At 37.0% G+C, this 25,232-nt stretch overlaps 1 protein-coding gene across 1 annotated transcript in view; it reads right to left on the bottom strand.

Annotated features, from left to right (window-relative positions):
- ADGRD1 (adhesion G protein-coupled receptor D1) overlaps positions 1 to 25,232 on the bottom strand; it is a 1,140,767-nt gene that overhangs the window by 968,387 nt on the left and 147,148 nt on the right. The window contains exons 5-9 of the mRNA XM_053701862.1: positions 20,690 to 20,812; positions 18,640 to 18,888; positions 5,541 to 5,795; positions 1,161 to 1,216; positions 777 to 932 (exon numbers count right to left, since the gene is read on the bottom strand). Of these exons, the coding sequence (XP_053557837.1) occupies positions 777 to 932; positions 1,161 to 1,216; positions 5,541 to 5,795; positions 18,640 to 18,888; positions 20,690 to 20,812 (839 nt within the window). The remainder of the gene's footprint in view (positions 1 to 776; positions 933 to 1,160; positions 1,217 to 5,540; positions 5,796 to 18,639; positions 18,889 to 20,689; positions 20,813 to 25,232) is intronic.

The following is a 25,232-nucleotide window of genomic DNA, read 5'->3' as shown; positions in this document are numbered from 1 at the left end:
AAAGCTAGAACAATTATGCAATTCTCAATGGACTCACATTACATTAACAGAGCTTACATAGATATATTACAATCACCTGTGGTAGTCGCTGTCTATCTATCTATCTATTTATTTATATATACAGGCATACCTCAGAGATATTGCGGGTTTGGTTCCAGACCACCGCAATAAAGTGAATATAGCAATAAAGGGAATCACACTTATTTTTTTGTTTCCCAGTGCATATAAAAGTTATATTTACACTATACTTTAGTCTATTAAATGTGCAATAGCATTATGTCTAAAAAAAAACAATGTACATACATTAATTAAAAAAATCGTTATTGCATAAAAATGCTTCAGTGAGCACGTTTTGCTCTTGTTGTGTATATATAGGTGTATTCATGTGTTTATATACGGTATGTTGGAAAAATGGCGCCAATAGACTTGCACGGCACAGGGTTGCCACAAACCTTTAATTTGTAAAAAGAGCAATATCTGCAAAGCGCAATAAAGCGAGGTATGCCTGTATATGAATGATAAGGCATTGGATAGTTTACAAAGCCTTTAAATCTCTTCTAATAGTGTGCTTGTTCACAGGAAGCATAAAAGTTTCAGGGAAAAGCCTCACCAATCATGTGGCAAGGGTATAATCGTCAAATGGTTAAGTTACAAGTTCACAAAAGACTCATAAAAAAAACAGTGAATACATTTTTTAGTGTGACTCATTATTAGGGCAATGGTAAACCACTTATAAACAAACATTTGAAATGTACAATTATTGCAGATGTATGTACCTGTGTTAGGCTTTGTGCCGTGTCTCTTGACAATGATTTATTGGGCAGGATCTGAGACATAATTTCTAGGTAGCCAAAAACTGGCTCTGAGTGTGTGAATTTCTTTCCCTCTTCAGTCAGGTTGGTTATAATAGGATAGTAAGCATCTGTGGAAATCTGAAGAGGAATTAACAAAGACAGCTCCTTAGTAAGAGCAGGGATGCAGAAAAAAAAACTTACAATTAATCATATGTAGCATTTAAGAATATACTACAACCCAAATATTTATATTGTGTTGATGGATTTTGTCACATCTTTGCAGTAGATACTGCATGTAGTACAAACAAAAACAATAAAGTTATTCTTAAAAAAAAAAAAAAAAAAAAAAAAAAAAAGGAAGCTTACCGGAGGGTGTGAAGTGCTTGAAATACTTGAAATTGTTGAAGTAAATGTTTCCTCACCTGAAAAATAATCAGTATTGAATACATTGTTAATTTACCACCTGCAAATTGTGATACATAGCCATTTGTTTTTCTAGAAAATTAAATGAGGAATAAATGGGAAGATATTAATGATTAACTTTTTATGGTTATACTGTTGCTCTAAAGCTGCACAAACATTCAAATTGTATTATTGTATATGCAAAGCATTCAAATTAGAAAGATGTAGTATGGAATATTTTATAAAATCAAGGTAATATAAAGAAGGCAGGAAACAGAAAGTTCATTTTTCTTAACTCCTTCTCTACCAGGAAACATACTATATGAAAAGAGTTAATTCAAACAATAAGACCACCAGTTCCAGTGCGTTTGTTAAGTGCCAACAGGAGAACAGTGCGGAAATTCCTAAATTTTGCATTGGCCGAGCAGACATCCAGCTGCACAAGCACATCTGCATAAGTATAGCAGAATACATTGCGCTCAAATTAAAGGGACAGCTCTCATATATGGTAGTTTTTAAAGGGAAAACTACGTTACCATATATAGTAGTGTAAGAAAAAGTAAAAGCCTCAAAACTAAAGTTACCTAAAAAGTCTCAAAATAAAGTTACTTATGCAATATACAGAATGCAAATTTTCAGTTAAAGGGACAGTCTACACCAGATTTTTTATTGTTTTAAAAGATAGATAATCCCTTTATTACCCATTCCCCAGTTTTGCATAACTAACACAGTTATAATAATATACTTTTAACCTCTGTGATTATCTTGTATCTAAGCTTCTGCAAACTGCCCCTTTTTTCAGTTTTTTTGATAGACTTGCAGTCTAGCCAATCAGTGCCTGCTCCCAGATAACTTCTTGTGCACGAGCACAGTGTTATCTATATGAAATACGTGAACTAACACCCTCCAGTGGTGAAAAACTGTTAAAATGCAATCTGAAAGAGGTGGGCTTCAAGGTCTAAGAAATTAGCATATGAACCTCCTAGGTTAAGCATTCAACTAAGAATACCAAGAGAACAAAGCAAAATTGGTGATAAAAGTAAATTGGAAAATTGTTTAAAATTACATGCTCTATCTGAATCATGAAAGTTTATTTTGGCCTAGACTGTCCCTTTAATTCCTAAATTTAAAAAAAAAAAATAATTATACAAATATTTGGCTACAGATGTGTGTGTTACCAGGATTATTAACTATTTGTAGCCCTGACAAATTATGGGCCAGATTACAAGTGGTTTGCTATTTAGCACTTTCACTCAAGCGCAACCACTGCCAGAGGTAAACTTTTAAAGTGCACAGGTCAGTGCCCATATTACAAGTTGAAAGTAAATTGTTTGCACACAAGCAAAACCTGACGCGCACTAACTTCTTCTCCCCATAGACACACTGATAAAAAAAACTAACACTTATCTATATGAATATATACAGATATATAGGAATACAATATAATGTTTTCTCCTATGTGAAGTACATTGGAAAGTAAAATATATACAGTAAATAAACAGTAAAACACATTGTAAAATAATAAAATGTATTAAAAATTATTTTTTATGTTTTAAGTATATATATATATATATATATATATATATATATTATATATACGTGTGTATCTATACATGTGTTTATATGTGTATATATGTATATATGTTTAGCCTTAACCCTTTATGCAAGGTCTTCAGTCACGCTAATGTGACAGGTGCAATTTGATATTGCACTAGGCAGTACGCGTTTACTTTGAACTTGTAATATGCACACAAGTTAGTGTGGTCAGGTTATTGCAATATAGTGCCACGCTAACGTTAGTGTGCCACTTGCAATCTAGTTCTATGTTAGAAGCAGAACTCTAAACAATATTACAAAAGGGTGTAGATGTAGAATGCAATTTATATAATGCATTTACAAAAAATAGAAACACGGGGCATAATATCTGTCTGAAAGACTAAGTAGAATTTAAAGCTACAGGTGTAATTGATTATGTTTTTGTATGTTACATAGTTCTAAAAAGGTACACAGTGGTCTACTCTTACTAAAAGGCTTTCTATTCTCTGCTGATGCTTTGCTATTCTGTAGAACTGCTCACAAAATCACAATGATGAATTCATGCTTTAATGGGTGGGCTTTATACAATATGCAGGGTACACTGAGACTCTTAAGAATTGTCATGCTACAATAATACAAAGCTCTGTTGTCCATCCACAGTCCAGGGGCCACAAAACAGCCCTCCAATGAATTGTATCTTTTCTCGTTAGTTCCCCAAAATCTTTTCCTTCCTATAAAACATGGCTTTTCTGTGCCCCTTACTCATTCCCACAGTGTTGATTCACTATATTTGCTTATGAGTCTGTGGATATAAGTAGATATGTGGCACTTACCTTGCTATAAAAGTTTGTTTACATACAAATATATAAATTTTTCAATTAATAACTTCTAAAACTTGTGGGGGGGGTTTAAAGTGAAAATAAAATTACAATGTGGTCCTTTCTTTCAAGTCTTTAGTATAGAATTCTATGGGGTGCTGCTAAAAATAAAATTTAAATAAATCCACTGAAACAGGCACTATTACCTAGTATCCCACTGCATTACTTTTGCTCTTAGGACCTTTTCAAGGCCAAATTAATTAACTCTGTGATTGTTTCCATATATAACACATGCAAACCAGCTTTTTCTTTACATCTACATCTTGAAATGTTTGTTTTTAAAGAGACAGTACCAGGTCATGCAATATGTGATCACTGGGCCTGAGAAAGGGAGGCTAAGAAACCATTTATGTTCTTAAAGGGGTAGTTTATACAAAAATGTTATCCCCTTTAATTTGTTCCCACTGATCCATTTTACCTGCTGCGGTGTATTAAATTGTTTAGAAGTAGCTCCTTTACCCTTATTTCGGCATTTGACATAGCTGATATAGCCTGTGGCATCCCCACCTATACTGAAAGTTTCTGGTCTTAAAGTGACATGAAACCCAAAATGTTTTGTTCATGATTTAGGTAGAACATACAATTTTAAACAACTTTCCAGTTTACTTCTATTATCAAATTTGCATCATTCTCTTGGTATCATTTGTTGAAAGAGCAGCAATGCACTACTGGTTTCTAACTGAACACATGGATGAGCCAATGACAATTGGTATATATATATGCAGCCACCAATCAGCAACTAGAACCTAGGTTCTTTGTTGCTCCTGAGCTTACATAGATAAACCTTTCAGCAAAGGATAACAAGAGAAGGAAGCAAATGAAATAACAGAAGTAAATTGGAAAGTTGTTTAAAATTGTATGCTCTGTCTAAATCATGAATGACTAATTATGACTTTACTGTCCCTTTAAGTCCAGGCTATTAATAGACAATGTAAACACAGCCAGCAGAGGAGATTATACTACTGGTGAGGTGTAGAAGAGATGAGTTATGAAATGATAATTTTCTATTGTTCTCTCTTCAGTATTGAGCTTTGTTTTACAAACAGAAAAAAATAAGGAGGTAAGTCTGTGTACACAAAGTGATAACATAATGAGATATAATATTACCTGAAAGCTCGACCCATCGTAATAGGCTGTGGTTTCAAAACACAAAACCAGCAATTTTATACACACAAATAAACCTGAAAATGCAATTTTACCATGCACTGTCCCTTTAATTTGTTTCTAAAATACTATTCAGAGTTTTAGCTATTTTAGTGTCCCTATTATCCTTCTCCTATCTCCAGATAATAGATGGGAAACTACTACTAGTAATAAATTATGCCAATGACCCACATCGATGCGCTGGTATTAAATTGTTGCTTCAACTGTATCACTGTATTTTATACACAGCACTACTGAATATAAATGATAATAATAATAATATGTGTTCAGAAAACATTGTGAATATTGTACAAAACCTGTCTGAGCTGCTGACTTCACAACTTTACAGGCTTCTACTGCTCCATATAAACCCTGGTGCCCGATATCAGCAGATAATAATAATTCACATGATTCCTAAGACCAGTCAACAATTTTGCTTTTAAAAGTCTCATACACCAGCATTGCAAAGCATTATTCTTTTAGCTGAAATAAATACTTGTATAGTGGACCAAATGTACCTTCCTAAATGTTTCTTTAACTTTTGGCAATTACATTGGGCTGCAGTATACAGCTGGGCATTTGTCAGCCTCACCCATAATAAAGCAATTGCCAATTAAAGGTATGGTCTGGACATTTTCTGCTTGCTATCCCATTCTTGCACAACATACAATCTGATACCTGGATATTAAGTATTTTACACTGACTATTGTGACAGTTTTAGTCTACTAGCAAAGGCAACAGCACGCTCTGTAACATGGTGCCAAAGCTGCTTACCCAAACAACGTACCAATGGCAAGCATGAAATATAAGTAAATCTCCTGAGGTGTGAGTGCTCTTTCCCATATAATAAACTCATCAAAGGCTCCGTTGACATAGTTCTTAGAAGAATCGCTGTTTGTTCCAACTACTAAACTGTCATTTCCGTCTCCGTAGCTGTGGGATACTTGTCCTCTGGAATCACTGGCATTGAAGGTGCCGTTCATATAAACCTTCAAACCTTCCGCTGATGTCCAAGTAAACAGAACATGTGTCCAGTAAGGCCCTTAAAGCAATAAACAAATATTTAATACACTGCATGTATAATATTAGTTTTGCAAGCAGTTTCTTATACAATTGTAAACAGGGTAGTCTGGCTAATTGACCTTTAATTTAAATGTAATGGCTTTGTACTTATTTATTTTAAGACTATTGTTGTATAATATTTAATATTGTACTATGTACTATCACATGGATTTTTCTAGATACAACTAGTTTTACATCACTGAAGGTAAAATACATGTCCAGAAGTATAAAGGAAGATGGACATACAAATTTAAAAAATTACCTTTTAGGCTTTGTATGAAATTGTGGTTAATTTGGGTTGAGCACAAGGCCTGGCAGAAAAAAACGCTAAAACAAACCTAGGGAAATTACAGGGAAGCAATTAAATGTAACATTTTATGCACAATGCTAATGTGTACTACGCCACATTTTACCGTATTCTCTGTAGCACAAAGTTATATCCATTAAATATTTTAAAGCAACTAAATTTAGTTCAGTACTCAAGATACAGATAAATACAAAGGTTAATTCAGCAAACTAATAATGGCATCATTTAGAGCACTAACATAATTAACCTTATATCATGCATTAAAGAGATACAGAACTCCCAATTTACTATTATGAAAAGTTTTCTATTAACTCCTTAGGTTCAACTATGTGTTGCAAACCTACTGTGCTTGCAGGATAAAAATAAAAGGGTATATGTTTGAATGAAAGGTAATACATTTCTAATGGATTAAATGTCTGTGTGTTCTTATATCTGAAGATTACTTTGTGACACTTTTTATATTAACACTAAAAATAAAGTTTGCTACAAAACTACAAATGCCTAGATCTACATTGCAATGCACAAACCTCACATCTATTACCATAGTCCACTAGCAAAGAAATCAAACTTAATAGCCATAGGTATAATATATTAATTCATATCAATATCAGTAATGTTCCTACGGTTTTATAAAAGATAGTATAACCTACCCGGAGCCAGATTACGAGTGGAGTGGTAGTTTGCGCTCGCGTTTGAGTGTTAAAAACCCCTAGAAGTATTTTTTTGTGCTCTTAGATCCACACTCGTATTACGAGTTGAAAGTAAAATGATTGACTTCAATGCTGAAAAAGTTGAAAAATACCTAACCACAAGTCGCACAAACACAATCTCGGTTATTTAAAAGCACAACATAAGAAGATAATATTACTTATTTTATAATCAAATGTTCAGCACATAGAGTATCATTTATTCTTAAAGAGATATTTAAATATATGTCTGATGGATTTTTGCATAAGAACTCGTATCTCTGAGCCCTTATAACTTTTTAATGCAAATTTTTTATTGAATATTTTTTATTATGTAGTGTTATGAGTGTAACTGTACTTTTAAATGGATTTTTGATGTAATCTGCAACACTTTTTTGTCGAGCATAAAAGTCAACCAGAGCTCTGAGTTTGCAATACTCATTCTAGCATCAATTGTGATTGCCCAAAAATCTAGCCCTCAAAGTTGTGTTGTCATTCAAAATATGAGTGTTGTGTCCCTTCAATTAAGATAAACCTGAAAGCTGCATTTTTAATAAGATTTTGATCACATATATCTTTGAATTAATCTTAGTTTTATATTTGTTAATTTATCTGTGCTTACATGAAATTTGTATTTCAGATTCAACTAATTAGTAGTTTATAATGTCTTACTGTAGAAACACAAGTCCCATTTTAGTTTATGGCCGGCCAGGCTGGCATTTATCAACTGCTGGACAGACAGTGTGTGCTCACACAAACCTGTCCGCCCAAGATCAGAGAATGCGGGCAGCGTATTGCAGCAATATCCTGCCCATATTCAACACTGCACAAACATCTGCTTGTGCAATGCCACGCCCTCCCGCTCGCACTAGCCCAATTGCACACATATAGGGTTTGTCAATCGACCCTGGCTAAGAGCTGGCATACTGGTTAGGAAGCTGTGGTCTGATGGGCCCCCAGAGCTGCAAACACAGCTTAAAAAATGGGGCCTATGTATGAGAGAAACATTGCAATAGCTTAACTATATACTGTATGTAAGAGACAAAATATTTTCATTGCTTTATTTATTTATTTATTTTATTATTTTTTAGGAGCCAGGGAGAAAGGCTGATGTATAGATTAGTAGACTATATTTAACCATCAGTAATTCTCAAACTTTTTTTATTATAGGTTTTACAGTTAAATAATTAAGCACTTCATTTATCCACGAAAATTTGATGGAGACTTTTGTATAAAAAGTTTTAACTGTGGAACTTCCGGTGGACGGCTCACCAAGATGGCAGCAAGGTATTGAAGCTCAGATTCAAGCTGTGGAATAACCTCCTTGCAGCCTAGATCTAACGCCATCCACACCTCTCTTGACAAATTTCTGTGTCCGAGAACTATTGTGGATAGAGAGACAGACATCTTCTCTTCCCCGGAAGGCACTTTAAAAAGATAATCGAGAGACACAGTTACGGTGTCTTCTACCCCTCAAGATGGACTCTATCACTAAGGAACTGCATTCCTACCCCACATAGAAAATCTCATGAAGTCTTGCTGGACACTTCATGAAGAGATCCGATCTTTTCAGGGACAACACCTGCCACTAAGTACTGCCACGGTACATGTTAAAGAGGATCCTCAATACCCGTATCCACCCCGGCAGCACCCTTCCTGGGAGGCAGCATGGCTAGACGGCTCTGGGTCTGACGCGGGAGATGGAGCAAAGACGCTTTCTAACCCAGGCGTACCCTTCTTACTAGAGGATAGTTCTTACGGCAGAATAGGATCGGCACTGAAAAAGAACACCAGTTTAGCGCACAAAAGTATCACCCGTCAGTGTCCCCCTATACAAGCGGCAGACTGGACCTCTGTTCAACCTGTGTCATGGATTGACTCACACTGTACGTATCGGGTATTGGACTCAGATCGGCAATTGTCCTTGGTACCTATAGGGCATCGCATGATAGCACGCGTGTGGAAAACAGAGGTAATGGCGGCATTGAACCCTGCTGAGCACCACACAGACGCTCTGAAACTGCAAGCTGGCCCTAGTTTATCGTCATCCAGGAAATTCTCGACACAGGTTCCCAATGCTCAATATGAGAATCGGTGGAAATACCTTTTCATACTTACCTCCAGATACATGAAATATTTGCTTTTCCAGTCTGGGCGACATCAAGTAGGAGTGGGGTGAGCTTTGTCTACCTCTCTTATAACCTGCAGCATTTCGCTAATGAGAAGGTTTATAGCCCCCTGATAGCTGCATCAATTTATTTTCTTCTACGTTTCTAAATTCAATTTATCATTTCACTCCCTTGGCTCCCTACATAAAGGACGTTTTTGGAAAACTTTGATTTTCGGTTTACTATGTTTATATTTACAATATGCTTACACTGTTCAGCCTGCTTGACTTTTTTACTACCATTGTTGTACCAAAACAAAAAGATAATAATTATACCTGCCGCACTAGATGACAATAAGTTACAACACAGGGCAGACCAGTTTTATGCCTGTACATACCAAATATCTAAATTAATGTCCACCACCTCTGCATTACCTTGGGTAATTGTTAGATGAACTCCACATATAGTGTTAACTCTTTATTTTTGGGACTCAATATACCTACATTATATCTCAATCCCCTCCCTTTGCAGTAAATAAATGCCTGTGTTGTGGCTAGCTGTTTTATTTTTGTGTAGCATAAAGGTCAATGGGCCATTTAGTAATGATTCTAACTTCCTGTGACAACTACTTTTCTGCTAGACTGTCTATCTACATTGAGAGTAACAGGATCAACTACATCACATAAGAATACTATCACAACTCAAGGTCACTTGTCCATGCTGATTTGGATGATCAGTTTGTTATATTGTTTAACCAAATTTTTTTTTTTTTTGTGTTACTGTGTTTTTAACATTTATCACATATCTAATTAATGCTTAATTTGACTGCACTGCACACATCAGGCTTAGCACCTTTATTACTATGCCAACGCAACTAACTGTTTCATGTTACATGCTAATGTGCAAGCTTAGCAGAGAGGATTTTGGCTGCTATAGTAGATTGGGTAATGTCTTTCCATTCATTTGAACATTTTAGCCCACTTTGCCAACAGCCTTGGAACCATTTAGGAGTAGCTATTGAAGTAGATTACCATTATGTACATCGGTCCTCTCACTTTAAGATAGCTCTTTAATGTCTATCTTTTATTTGTATGTTATGTTCTGTTTTGTTATAGAATAAAATATGGGAGCAATGCCTATACAATATTCCCTTTAACCGCCCCTCTTGCTTTAAAGATAGGCATCCCTACCTAGAATCATACCTTTGCAGGTGTAGTCTTTTACAGTGAGCTTCTGTACTGGGAATATCAGCTTCACTGAGTCCCCACTTTGTAAGGCCCTTTAATATTGATACTAATTATTACTCCCAAGGTACTGACACATTATTGCAAACCGGTCTATCTTATTTAACGAGGGCATCCATTTTTCTTTTGATGGGGGGAACGTATTCTACTGGGAAAGGGTACTAGTTTGTAGTTTTATTTGGTTTTAGTTTGGAGGATTGGGGGGAGGGTTCGGGGACTAGTTGGGGATGAAAATGTAAAATGAGAGAGCTAAGCATGTGTACATACCAAGAATGTTAATTGTTGTTAGTATCCGGATTATTTTATTTGTCATGTATTGACCTACTGAATCTCTGTTATGTTCTGAACAATATCATCATTAAGTAGATGGTATACCTACTGTATCTATAGATGTAACCTTCCTGATAATGTCTGGAACTGTTGATTGTTGTATACATGTGTTGGCTCTCAATAAAAAGAATTTAAAAAAAAAAAAAAAGTTTTAACTGTAATGAATACTACCCAATTATCTTAAGTAAGCTAGAAAAAGCTGTTGCCCACTGCAACTTTAAATTATAACCTATTAAAATATGTATTTTCTATCCTAAGACATAAAGAGTCCACAACGTCATTCCAATTAATAGTGGGAATATCACTCCTGGCCAGCAGGAGGGGGCAAAGAGTACCACAGCAAAGCTGTTAAGTGTCACTCCCCTACTCATAATCCCCAGTCATTCTCTTTGCCTCTGTCAATGGAGGAGGTGAAGTTTGGTTTCTGAAGAAATTAATTCCTTTTTCGGGTACTTTTCCCTGCAAGCAAGGATTTGGGTTTAGCTGAGTCCACATCAATCTCTTCAGTAGAGTAGTCGTGGCTTTTAAGCAGTTAGGAAGCTGTGAGGTAGTCCTTGCTTTGTTCCTAACACATTGCTTCCCATGGTACAGAAAGCTAGAGTTGGTTACTCTGTTCTTTCTTTTTCTGCAGGTCTCTGTAAGGAGTATGTTTCCTTTCACACCTTGTGAGCTGTCTTCCTGCCGGACAGCTATACTGCAGTCAAGTGCTTTTGTCTTCTAGGTCTTGGAGACTTGCACTTCAGAAAAATATCTCATATGCAGTAGATGGGGACATTTTTAAAATCCTTTATACAGGATTATCTTTGGCAGTGGGCAGGCACATTATGTATGTTGAGACTAGGGGTTAATCTTCCCTTTATTGGGACATTTTTTCTCTTTGGGCTAATTTTGTTGAAATACTTTATTAGTATGTGTGGGGCTTATGTTTTATACAGGGATTTATGTATAAATTTAAAATTTGGCAGTTGGTTTTCTTTGATTGCTTAGCTAGAACAGACTAACTGACAGACTGCTTGAGCATACAGGGAGTGCAGAATTATTAGGCAGATGAGTATTTTGACCACATCATCCTCTTTATGCATGTTGTCTTACTCCAAGCTGTATAGGCTCGAAAGCCTACTACCAATTAAGTATATTAGGTGATGTGAATCTCTGTAATGAGAAGGGGTGTGGTCTAATGACATCAACACCCTATATCAGGTGTGCATAATTATTAGGCAACTTCCTTTCCTTTGGCAAAATGGGTCAAAAGAAGGACTTGACAGGCTCAGAAAAGTCAAAAATAGTGAGATATCTTGCAGAGGGATGCAGCACTCTTAAAAAAATTGCAAAGCTTCTGAAGCGTGATCATCGAACAATCAAGCGTTTCATTCAAAATAGTCAACAGGGTCGCAAGAAGCGTGTGGAAAAACCAAGGTGCAAAATAACTGCCCATGAACTGAGAAAAGTCAAGCGTGCAGCTGCCAAGATGCCACTTGCCACCAGTTTGGCCATATTTCAGAGCTGCAACATCACTGGAGTGCCCAAAAGCACAAGGTGTGCAATACTCAGAGACATGGCCAAGGTAAGAAAGGCTGAAAGACGACCACCACTGAACAAGACACACAAGCTGAAACGTCAAGACTGGGCCAAGAAATATCTCAAGACTGATTTTTCTAAGGTTTTATGGACTGATGAAATGAGAGGGAGTCTTGATGGGCCAGATGGATGGGCCCGTGGCTGGATTGGTAAAGGGCAGAGAGCTCCAGTCCGACTCAGACACCAGCAAGGTGGAGGTGGAGTACTGGTTTGGGCTGGTATCATCAAAGATGAGCTTGTGGGGCCTTTTCGGGTTGAGGATGGAGTCAAGCTCAACTCCCAGTCCTACTGCCAGTTTCTGGAAGACACCTTCTTCAAGCAGTGGTACAGGAAGAAGTCTGCATCCTTCAAGAAAAACATGATTTTCATGCAGGACAATGCTCCATCACACGTGTCCAAGTACTCCACAGCGTGGCTGGCAAGAAAGGGTATAAAAGAAGAAAATCTAATGACATGGCCTCCTTGTTCACCTGATCTTAACCCCATTGAGAACCTGTGGTCCATCATCAAATGTGAGATTTACAAGGAGGGAAAACAGTACATCTCTCTGAACAGTGTCTGGGAGGCTGTGGTTGCTGCTGCACGCAATGTTGATGGTGAACAGATCAAAACACTGACAGAATCCATGGATGGCAGGCTTTTGAGTGTCCTTGCAAAGAAAGGTGGCTATATTGGTCACTGATTTGTTTTTGTTTTGTTTTTGAATGTCAGAAATGTATATTTGTGAATGTTGAGATGTTATATTGGTTTCACTGGTAAAAATAAATAATTGAAATGGGTATATATTTGTTTTTTGTTAAGTTGCCTAATAATTATGCACAGTAATAGTCACATGCACACACAGATATCCCCCTAAAATAGCTATAACTAAAAACAAACTAAAAACTACTTCCAAAACTATTCAGCTTTGATATTAATGAGTTTTTTGGGTTCATTGAGAACATGGTTGTTGTCCAATAATAAAATTAATCCTCAAAAATACAACTTGCCTAATAATTCTGCACTCCCTGTAGTTTCCTCTCTCTGCCGGTCATGTGACTTCTCTCTGCTGTCGGATATTGACAGAGCGGAACAGCGTCATTGAATTTCATTCTCTTCAGTGTCAATCTACTATACGATCATTTTAGAGACTTCTGGCACCCAAATTGTGTATTTAAAACATTTCTACAATTTGGGGAATTTTTTGATTTAGTATTATGGACATGGAAGACTCTGTGTCTTTTGACAAATGCTTGATATGCCTAGAGGCACAAATTATTATGCCTATGCAATTCTGTGCTGCATGCTTAGCTAGAACACTTCAATTTAAAGATAAATTGTTGCCCGCTGAGCCCAATGTCTCTCAGGATGATGCTGTTCAAGCAATGCCACAGCTTTCTCCTCAAACATCCCAAGCCTCTATGGCGTCACATACAGTGCCCTGCAGTGCCTCTCAGCCTTCTGGAGGAGTTTATTTGCCTGCAGATTTTGCTGCACAGGTATCTTCTGCGGTATCTGTGGCATTATCTGCTTTTCCTATGCTGAGAAAACGCTAGAGGAAAATTAGGCATTCAGATAGTAAGGTTTCTGTTCCACCTACTGCTATGCAGATTGCCCTCCCTCATAAGTCTGATGAGGAATATATGTCAGTAGCCTCTGAGGGTGAAATCTCAGATTCGGACAATATTTTTCCTTAATCTGATACTGAAGAAGTAAACTTCAGATTGAAGCTTGAACACCTTTGTGTACTGTTAAAGCAGTTGTTAGCTACTTTAGACTACTCCGATACTTTTGTCGTTGACAACCCTAAGAAATCTAGTAAACTTAATAAATACTATGATGCTACTTCCTCTGTGGAAGTTTTTCCTGTCCCAGACCATGTGACAGAGATTATTTCACAGGAATGGGAGAAGCCAAGGATTCCTTTCTCCCCATCTCCCGTATTTAAAAAGATGTTTCCTGTTGCTGACTCCATTAAAGATTTTTGGCGCATGGTGCCTAAAGTAGAAGGTGCTATTTCTACTCTGGCTAAGAGAACTATGATCCCTATAGAGGATAGCTGCTCCTTTAAAGGGACATTATACACTCATTTTTTCTTTGCATGAATGTTTTGTAGATGATCTATTTATATAGTCCATAAAGTTTGTTGTTCAAAAATGTATACTTTTGCATATTTTTTAATTACATTGCACTGATTTTCAGACTCCTAACCAAGCCCCAAAGTTTTATGTGAATACCATCAGCTACCTTCTCCAACTTGCTCCTGTTTGTGTAAAGGGTCTTTTCATATGCAAAATAAGGGGGAGGGGGGAGTCTGATATTTCCCACTTGCAGTGGGCTTTCCTACTACCTTTTTTACAGAGCTAAACTGAGAGCTTCTAAGTAAGTTTTTAAACAGTTTTATACTGGATTTTTATATCAGTATCTGTGCATCTTATTCTTTATAGTAGTGTCTATTACATGCAGTTATATGAAAATGAGTGTATACTGTCCCTTTAAGGATCCCATGGACAAAAAGCTGGAAGCTTATTTGAAGAAGATGTATGTTCATCAAGGTCTTCAATGGCAACCTGCAGTTTGTATTGCCACAGTAGCAAGTGCAGACTCTTATTGGTGCGACACCTTATCTGAATCAATTTTAGTAGAGACTCCGTTGGAGGAGACACAAGATAGGATTAAGACTCTCAACTAGCCAATTCTTTTATTTCTGATGCTAACATGAAAGTTATTAGACTGGGAGCCAAGATGTCTGGCTTCACTGTCCTTGCCCACAGGGCATTGTGGCTCAAATCTTGGTCAGCTGATGTTACCTCTAAGTCCAAGCTTCTGGTGCTTCCTTACAAGGGTAAGACCTTGTTCGTACCTGGTCTGGCAGGTCCGAACAGACTCAAAGGACGTCAAAGTAATTTTCGTTCCTTTCGTAACTTCAAAGGTCAAAAGTCTTCCTCTCCCTCTTCCAAGCAGGAGCAGTCCAAGTCTTATTGGAAGCCCAATCAGTCTTGGAATAAGGGAAAGCAATCAAAGAAACCCTAAGCTGAGTCTAAGTCAGCATGAAGGGTCGTCTCTCAGTCCGGGATTGGATCAAGTGGGGGCAGACTTTCCTTGTTTTGTCAAGCGTGCAGACGAGATGTCCCAGATCCTTGGGCTGTGGACATAGTATCTAAGGGTTACAAAATAGAATTCAAAACTTTACCTCCCTGGGGCAGATTCCACCTCTCAAGATTATCTGCAGACCAGGTAAAAAGAGAGGCATTCTTGAACTGCGTTCAGGACCTTTCCTCCCTGGGAGTGATTGTTCCAGTTCCAGTCAAGGAACAGGGTCTAGGATTCTATTCAAATCTGTTTGTGGTTCCCAAAAAAGAAGGAACTTTTTGACCCATTCTAGACCTAAAGTGCCTCAACAATTTTCTCAGGGTACCATCCTTCAAAATGGAAACTATTCATTCCATTCTTTCTTTGGTCCAAGAGGGTCAGTTCATGATAACCATAGACCTGATAGACACGTATATCTTCATGTTCCCATCCACAGGGAATTAATAATAATTAATTATTAAGCACATCATTTATCCACAAAAATGTTAATAAAAAGTTTCAACTGCAATGGATACTACCCAATTATCTTAAGTAAACTAGAAAAAGCTGATGCCCACTGCAACTTTAATTTATAACCTATTAAAATATGAATTTTATTTCATTATTTTTAAAGGGTAATTAATATGAGTGTAAAGATTATTTAATTACACTCTCTGATGTATTTTATGATTTTATGAGAACTCATACACAAAGAGTTTATAGCATTATTCCCTTTGATAAACAGTATTCATAAATCAAATGTTAAATATTATTCATAAAACAAAAATATAGATAATAAATCTATTCAATTTCTCTTTTGTAACATCATATTATACTGTGATCGCTAAATAATCCTCTCAATGATTAAAAATATTACAGTTATAAAAAAAGAAGAATAAGTCTAGGAAAATCTTCATAAAGTTTTTCCAGTAAATTTGTAACAGTAGCTAAAAATGAAAGGGCCCTTTTACCAAAGTAAAAAGCTGACTAGCTATCCAAATCTTATTTTCACTAAGAATACCCAAAGAAAAATACAGACAGTTCCAGCAAATTCTATAAGTTTATAAAATAGTATCTTCACTAGTTCCTACCAAACTTTTAGGGCCACATTACGAGTGGAGCCCAAATGTTTGCGCGCAAGATACATTGGGTTTTCACGATCGTTTGCATGCAGGTAAAATTCAAGTTAATGCTTGTTGGGTTAACGCGTACTCAGAGCTGTAGTTAACTGTTTAACAAAACAAAAAAGTCTCACAAAACACATCGAAAATACGTTACACATTACAGTTACACTCATAATAACAATATCTAATAAAAATTAAAGCTATAAGTGCTCTAAGATATGAAGTCTCAGGTGTTAGAAAAAAAGGCAGATAAAGTCTTTAAGATTGAAATTTCTTCATGTCGGGTTAGCGCCCTTGCGAACATGATTTTAGGTTAGCACGCGAGTAGGGTGTTTTTTCCCCACTTTTTTTCTCCATCGACTTCTATTGGAAATACGTTACCGTGTGCTATAAGTAAGCTGTTTTCACACCTCCCGTTAGCGTGAGAGCTATAACTTTTTACTTTCAACTTGTAATACAAGCGTAGCCAAAATGTACTTCTAGCCAATTAACGCTCAATCAAAAGTGCTAAATAGTGCTCCACTTGTAATCTGGCCCATAATTAGTCTGTAGTAACTCCATCCACATAGCACTTAGATGAAGGTCATAACACTAGGCTGAAGGTAGCAGTAGACTCAAAGGGCTAGATTATCGCTCCCGCTCACAAGTTAACTCCACTATAACTACATTTTTAGGGCATCAGGCAGTGTGCGTATTACAAGTTGAAAGTAAAACATTTTCACTCGCGCTAACCTGGCGCACCCAAAAATGCAAAGTTAGAATATAGTGACCACTTTAACGTATTCCCACATAGAAGTCAAAGGAGCATGAAAACTAGAAAAAAATAACACTCTACTCACACACAAACCCCGCATTTTCTCAAGTGCACCATCCCAACATAATAATATTAATATATAACATAACACCTCACTCTCGCGCAAACACAATTGCATATTTCTCATTTGCACTAACTCAGCATGAAAATATGAATATTTCATATTCCAATGTTCTTCAAAAAGCAGAATATGTTCTATTTTTTCATAAATACATATTTCTACATATAGCTGGTGGAATTTTGGTACAATATAGATATAGATAGATATAGATAATAGACATAGTTAGAAATAGATAGATAGATAGATAGATAGATAGATAGAGATAGAATGTGAAATACACAATTAAGCACTTTATTAAATATGAATATTGCATAAATATGATTTTTCATGTTTTCATCTACTTGACTGCAAAGGGCTCCAATGCACAGTCCTTTTTTTTCTTTCTAATACCTAAGACCTCATATAGTTGAGTCCTTATCACTTTTCTATGCATTTTTTTTAATAATATTTATTAGATAGTGTTATTATGAGTGTAATTGTGACACTTTTTAGTCACGCTATCCTGATGTGCATTAAATTCAATTGCATTTAACCCTTTGAGTACTAAGCACTTTCCCACCTGGGTGTTAAGCTGTTCAAATGGTTTTTTGTTTTGCTTTGTTTTTTACTTTTTTGTTTTTTACTACTTTTTTTTTTTTTCCAGATCCCCAAGGTTAGGCGATTACCTTTTCAACGGTGGGTCTTGGGGGTCTGTAGCTGCTTAGATGCCTGAGATACAGGCTTCTAAGCAGCATGCCCCCTTTTCCTATACTTAACATTGTTAAGTTTAAATAAAGTTGTGCGGTGACGTCATCACGTCATTGCACATGACGTCACCACACATAACGTGAAGCCCCAGCGATACCTGTCACTATTCAGGCCCGTTCGCCGGGGTAGGAGTGGGTGGAAGCCCCCAAATCTCCCTCAAGGTGGGAGAGTGCTAGCGACGGCTCTGAGCCATCGTTAGCACCTGAGTGGGAAACTCTGCGATGGCTCAGAGCCATCGTTAGCACTCAAGGTTAAACGATTGTGTTTACTTTCAACCTGTAGTATAGCCGCGATAAACTCAATATCATTTATGCGCAAAAGTTAGAACCCCACTCGTAATATTGTAGAATGTAGGTGGGAGGTTAAATTTAAATGCTGTTTTTAATTTGACATTAGCATGTAACCAACTTGTATTAAGTAAGCAACAGTAGCTATATTAATAGGTAACAATATGTCCCCTATAAACTAGGGAAATCCTCCTATCAACCCCAGATCCAGCAAGCATTAGTATAAAATACTTGGGTGCATTTTACCTGTGTTTAATGGAGCAGTTGAATGCACTAAAGAATACAATAATTATGTTTACATGAGCCATTCTTAAGCCACATTTGCAGCTTGACAAATGGAATTCTTAGTATCAAAGCACTCTAAAATATGTGGGTGCTCTAAAACTAAACAATAATAAAAGCTAAATGCATTTTGAGTTCTATCTCTTCCGAAACATTGTAGTGTGCAGTATAGCTGAGAACTTAGACAACTACAATGTTGAGATACCTGGTGGGATGATGTTTGCCTTCCATACTCTTGAAGTTTCACGAGTATAGATTTCCACATAACCTTCATGTTCATCAGCATAGACCTCAAAGCCGTTAGATGTTACTTTTTTCCCTGATGCCTGTGCTTGACGCGGCTTTTGCCCCCTACTTTGAGGCTGCTCCTGTTGATTAGCTTGGGATTGTTTTTCCTGTTGCTGCTGCTTTTTCTGTTCATCTTGAATCTTCCAGAAAAAGGAAAATGTTACACCTGATGGTAAACAGACAAAAAGACACAAGAAAGGAGACATAAAAATAACTACATTTGCAATTGTTATAAGTGTGTGTAGTGAAGAAGTAACCTACTGACATAAAAAATAAACAATTTGTTGCTATAGCTCATTTCAATATCCACTTCAGTGAGTGTATGGGGCCGATTATCATAGTGCGAGCGGACATGATCCGCTCTAGCGAATCATGTCCGCCCACATCGTAAAATGCTGACAGGATACGCTGTTGGCATTTATCATTTCACAAGCATTTCTCGTGACATGCTTGTGCAATGCCGCCCCTGCACATTTGCGGCCAATCGTCCGCTAGCAGGTGGTATCAATCAACCCGATCAGATTGCTGCCCGTCGCCTCAGAGGTGGCGGACGAGTTAAGGAACAGCGGTCTTAAGACCGCTGCTTCTTAACTTATATGTCCGGCAAGCCGGAAAGTACGTAGGTAGATAGCAGCATCCACTGCTTGTTAAATCTACCCCTATGTATGAACTTTCAGAGCCGGTTCTAGAATTTAATATTTGGGGGGCTAACAAAAATGTTAAAGGGATAGTCTAGTCAAAATTAAACTTTCAAGAATGTAAGCAAGAATGTAAGCTTAGGAGCTGGATAGCGTTGCTGATTGGTGTCTAAATTTAGCCACCAATCAGCAAGTGCTACCCACGTTCTGAACCAAAAATGGGTCGGCTCCTGAGCTTACATTCTTTCTTTTTCAAATAAAGATACTAAGAAAACAAAGAATTTTGATAGACAACAAATATTGATAACACAACCACCAAATATAAATTGTTTACATATATACAGAACTTCATATAATCAATTAAAGCAATTTTATATTGTTGTTATTTTGCTACAGGTGAACTATGTCACAAACCTCACATCTCAGTACATGAGTTATATCTCAGTGTTTCTATCTATAGCTTGATGGTGACACAATTCTTTATAACTACAAAGAGAGTAATTGGATTGCCTGGTGGAAGGTTATGGGAGGCTGGAGGACTTACTCATTTAGTTCCTCAAATAATGTACTGATTACCAATACTTTACACACCTTACACCTGTATAGCTATATTATCCAAGTAAAATGTACTATTGATTGTTTTTTCATTATAAGCTTTGCAAAGGCAAATCCCTGCATTGCTTGGAACAAAATTTCAATCTGCTTTATAGATCTAGCAATATTGTGGTTCTCTAGAATAGTTAAATAAAATCTTTAAAGCAACTAATTTAAAAATTGGCATTTCAATTTATTAAAAAAAAAATTGGACAGAGTTTTTTGTTTTTTTTTTGGGGGGGGGGGTGAAACTCAAAATAATTTCAATCAATTCAAAAACCATTTAAAACCCTACTTATCATTGTCTTTGTACTATTTAAAATTTGCGTTCATTTGAAAGCAATATTACAACTGATAAGAAAACACCTTTCTGGGAGATATATGCATGGTTTTTAGACTTTTTACATCCTCAGTTTTACTTTTGTTTTAAAAAAAATACATTCTCACACATTAGCCATCACTGTTGAGTTGTTTAACTTTTTCCCTGATTGCTATTTTTTTTTGCTTCCGTTTGTAAAAATCTTTGAGAAAATGTGTTTCAATGTTTGCTATATGTTCAAATTTTAGTGTATCCTATGATTTTAATGCTTCCATGATAAAATTAATGAATGGTTTTGGAAACAGAACAATGCTTTCTAGATCACGCTGGTTCATATAAGTTGCATAAGAATATAAATATGAGTGAACTGGCATTGTAGAACAAAATAATTAATTGAAATAATATACATGACTAACCTTCAGGTCCACAAGCACTTGGGTTACTAATGCATGAATTTTTGGAGCTTCCAAAGTAAAGGAGTGAATCACTTTTGTGTTCATTGAGGTAAATGCCCTTGTTGACTGTGCCTTCTAAAATATCTGAAAAGAAAGCAAAACACAAAGATATTTTCATCAGAAACAAGATGTGATGTGCTGGTCTTCCAGTTTGTTAGTAGAAGTTGAACTTACAGATACGTTTCTGTATTTTTACATATACATACAGTGGGGCATATGTATCAAGCTCCGAATGGAGCTTGATGCCCCGTGTTTCTGGCGAGCCTACAGGCTCGCCAGAAACAGCAGTTATGAAGCAGCGGTCACAAAGACCGCTGCTCCATAACCTGTCCGTCTGCTCTGAGCAGGCGGACAGACATTGCCGGAAATCAACCCGATCGAGTACAATCGAGTTGATTGACACCCCCTGCTGGCGGCCTATTGGCCGCGAGTCTGCAGGGGGCGGCGTTGCACCAGCAGCTCTTGTGAGCTGCTGCTGCAATGCTGAATATGGCGAGCGTATTGCTCGCCATATTCAGCGAGGTCTGTCGGACCTGATCCGCACTGTCGGATCAGGTCTGACAGACCTTAATAACTAGAGGCCATTATATCAACATCGATACCAATAAATATGCCTTTACTGGTGATCTTTATTCTATAATATTTGCAGAGATTACACAAACTATATTTCAGTGAACACTTCCATTTATGGTCTGTACAGATATTTATTTTTCTCTATGTGTATGTGTTTCTATGTTTATGTTCTACAAATGCATTGACAACTCAACTAAAGCTCCTGCTACAATTCAGACTATTTTCTTTTTTTATTTATTTATTTATTCATTAGAAGTGGAGAATAAATGACAACATCTAATGTACAATTGTGGACTGCATTATTTGTCCTCAAGAAAAGCAAGATGATTGTAAAATTGACAAATAATTACTAAAAATGATTTCTAGTTTATAAATATACTGTAACTATTGAAAAGAAATTGCCAACTACACCGATTTTCATCAAAATCCATAAAAATGAAATAGGCTTTCAGCACACAATTAAAAGACTGGAAAATAATATTATTTTCCCGATTGATTTATCGATTAGTGCCAAGAGGAAAATATACATAAGACATGACAAACCACAAACAGAAAACTTTCTACAATATTTGGGGAGAGGAATGTGGGCATTGTTAAACTTCTTTCACTTAAATTTATAGTACAGGATTAGCTTGCTAAATAAAAAAAACAGAGGAATTGCGCACTCAGTTCATCGGCTGCCAGAAAACTTTTAGAGCTGTCTAACCAAACCTTTGCATATATAACTATTATTGACGAGCTTCAAAAGTTTGTGAGACTAGACATGGTTTTCCACGCCAAGACTCTAAGGGGCAGACCTCATGGAATTATATTTATAAAGGGGCTGTCCCTGCAAGTGGTAAGATTTCTTCCATAGAAATAATGAAAGCCCTATGTAAGGTAAAGGTTCTCAATGGAGGACGAAGAACAGAGCGAGACCTCGTCATATGTTTAAACTTTAATATTACGCCTAATACAAATTTCACTGTTTTCAGTGCACTGTACCCTATTCTTATAGAATCTCACCAGCCCAGAGAGCTTTTTAATTTGGGCCATAAGAAGCTGATGATCAAAAACTCACCAGCAGAGAGAAATAACACAATTGTTTTGGGAAGCTTTTTCTAACCATTATATTGTAAAGTATGTGTTTCTCCTTCCCATTCAGAACCATGCATAGCTAAATAAACAGCTCTCAATGTAAAATTTGACTTTGAAATTGGTTTTCTAAAGGTCACTGGGCTTGTGAGATTTTATTAGAATGCTCGCCAGTACTTTTATTTCACTGGTAGGATTATATAAATCCACTTTTTACAGTAAAAACAGTTTCTTGCTAAGGGCGGTATACTGCATTTTCATATGGGAAGGAGATGCATACGTTACAAAAGTGAACAATAAAAATTGTATTTAAAAATCATACAAAATAAACAAGTAAATTGAACTATTCACAGAAAAATGCTCAGGGAAAAATTGTATTTTATGGTGCCTCAAAAATAATATCTTATCAAAAAAGTAAAATTTGCATATAAATTAAACAGTAATAAATTATATTATATTTGCACAGCATAGATAGTAATTTAATCACACTGGATGTGCAGTAAACACATCAAAATTCATGCTTATAAGTACAAAATGCAAAGCGTAATTGTTTTTTTATTGTAAAATGGGTTGAACATGTTCCATGGGCATGTATAAAATTGTCTCTCCAATCCCAGTGTAATTCTCTAAGCATTTACGCCCTGCAGTTCTCACTATTTTTTTTCTAGCAAATTAAAATGTTGTGAGTTTTTATCAAAATACTCAAAACACTAATTGCTAAGAAAGCAAAACTTATGCATATACAAATAACCGGCAATTTTAAGGTACAGTGCACTGAAAACAGCGTTATGTGATTTGTATTAGGCGTAATATAAAAGTTTAAACATAAGTTGGGTTCTCCCTGTGTACTCCTTCCTCTATTGCAAACTTTTACAAAGCAGAGAACTCCCAGAGAACTATTTCTCTGGGAGACATCTCGACACTCACAGGGGCAGCCCCTGTGAGCGTCAGCCTTAGAAAATAACGTCTAGTCCAGCAAAGTTTTTATAATTGGGCCCTTTGAGAGATATTGCAGTACTGACGAGACTTTGTATATCATCTCGCCAGAGAGGAGTGCTTTATATATATATATATATATATATATATATATATATATATATATTTATATTTTTTTTATATATATATACAAATGATACCTATGTGTATTTGAGTGGCACAAGTAGGTGAAATGGATCCTTGCTAAAAGTATTACAATATTTAACAACAACTCCATGGGGCCGATTTATCAATGTCTGGCGGACATCGCTGAATGCCGACAGCATACGCTGTGGGCGAATTGCAGACCGCAGCCTCAGAGGAGGCATATGAGTTAAGGAGCAGCGGCACCATTTGACAGTTTGTTAAATCACCCTCTACTGTAACAAGACATCACAAAAAAATAACATTTTGTGATTTTAAAATGTCAATTTGAGAGCATAGCAATAAAATCAGTGATTTTAGGTAACATGTGCAATACATTAGTGAACTATACATTCATATTCATAATTATGTTTTTCAGATGTATGCCAACATATTTGTTTATCACTCAAGTTCATATGGAAACCATCTGTTCCCTTCAGGCATTACAAATAGAAATATTTTACATTCACAGCTTATAATAAATATCCATTTCCTATTGACCTATTTCTCCAGGTCCATGTTGCCATGATCTTAATTTCAACATGCAAACTCCCAGTCATGGTTGTGTAATGATAACCCACTTTAGGTTAGATAAGAGGTAATGTCTGAGTGTTTTTCCATTGTTCAAATGCAAAGTAATTGTAACAGATATTCTTTGTTTATATTGTCATGAAAATAATGTCACATACCCCTGTGACAGTAAACTATTGTTTTCTCAAGGTCTGCAACAAAAACACATTATAGTATCTAACTGAATGTGTCTTATAATGTGTGACAAAGACCAGTTGTGGTTCTATCCATACTGTATAATTACTTTGCAGACAGCATGGAAGAGGGAGAATGAAGCAGGTAGGACAGATGAGGGAGGTTAAAGCAGGCAGCAAAGAAAATGGGGGAGAGAGGAGGGAGCATGAAGCAGGGAAGACAGAGGAGAGAAGATAAAACAGGCAGCATGAAGGAGGGAGCATGAAGCAGAGAGAAAAAAAATGAGTGAGAATAAAGCAGGCAGCATGGAGGAGGGAGCATAAAGCAGTGAGCAGGCAGCATGGAGGAGGGAGGATAGAGCAATCAACATAGAGGGAGCATGAAGTAGGTAGGATAGAGGAAGGAGGATAGAGCAGGCAGCATGAAGGAGGGAGCATAAAGTAGGGAGGAGAGAGGAGGGAGGATAGAGCAATCAGCATGGAGGGAGCATGAAGTAGGAAGGACAGAGGAAGGAGGAGAGAGCAGTCAGCATGAAGGAGGGAGCATGAAGTAGGGAGGACAGAGGAGGGAGGATAGAGCAGTCAGCATGAAGGAGGGAGCATGAAGCAGGGCGGAAAGACGATGGAGGATAGAGCAGCCAGCATGAAGGAGGGAGCATGAAGTAGGGAGGACAGAGGAGGGAGAACAGAGCAGGCAGCATGAAGGAGGGAGCATGAAGTAGGGAGGACAGAGGAGGGAGAACAGAGCAGGCAGCATGAAGGAGGGAGCATCAAGTAGGGAGGACAGAGGAGGGAGAACAGAGCAGGCAGCATGAAGGAGGGAGCATGAAGTAGGGAGGACAGAGGAGGGAGAACAGAGCAGGCAGCATGAAGGAGGGAGCATGAAGTAGGGAGGACAGAGGAGGGAGAACAGAGCAGGCAGCATGAAGGAGGGAGCATGAAGTAGGGAGGACAGAGGAGAAAGGATAGAGCAGGCAGCATGAAGGAGGGAGCTTGAAGTAGGGACTACAGAGGAGGAAGTATAGAGCAGGCAG

The sequence above is a fragment of the Bombina bombina genome, chromosome 2 (assembly GCF_027579735.1).
Source record: "Bombina bombina isolate aBomBom1 chromosome 2, aBomBom1.pri, whole genome shotgun sequence".
NCBI lineage: Eukaryota > Metazoa > Chordata > Amphibia > Anura > Bombinatoridae > Bombina > Bombina bombina.
Note: the sequence above shows the minus strand (reverse complement) of the source record. Positions and strands in the feature narration are given on the sequence as shown.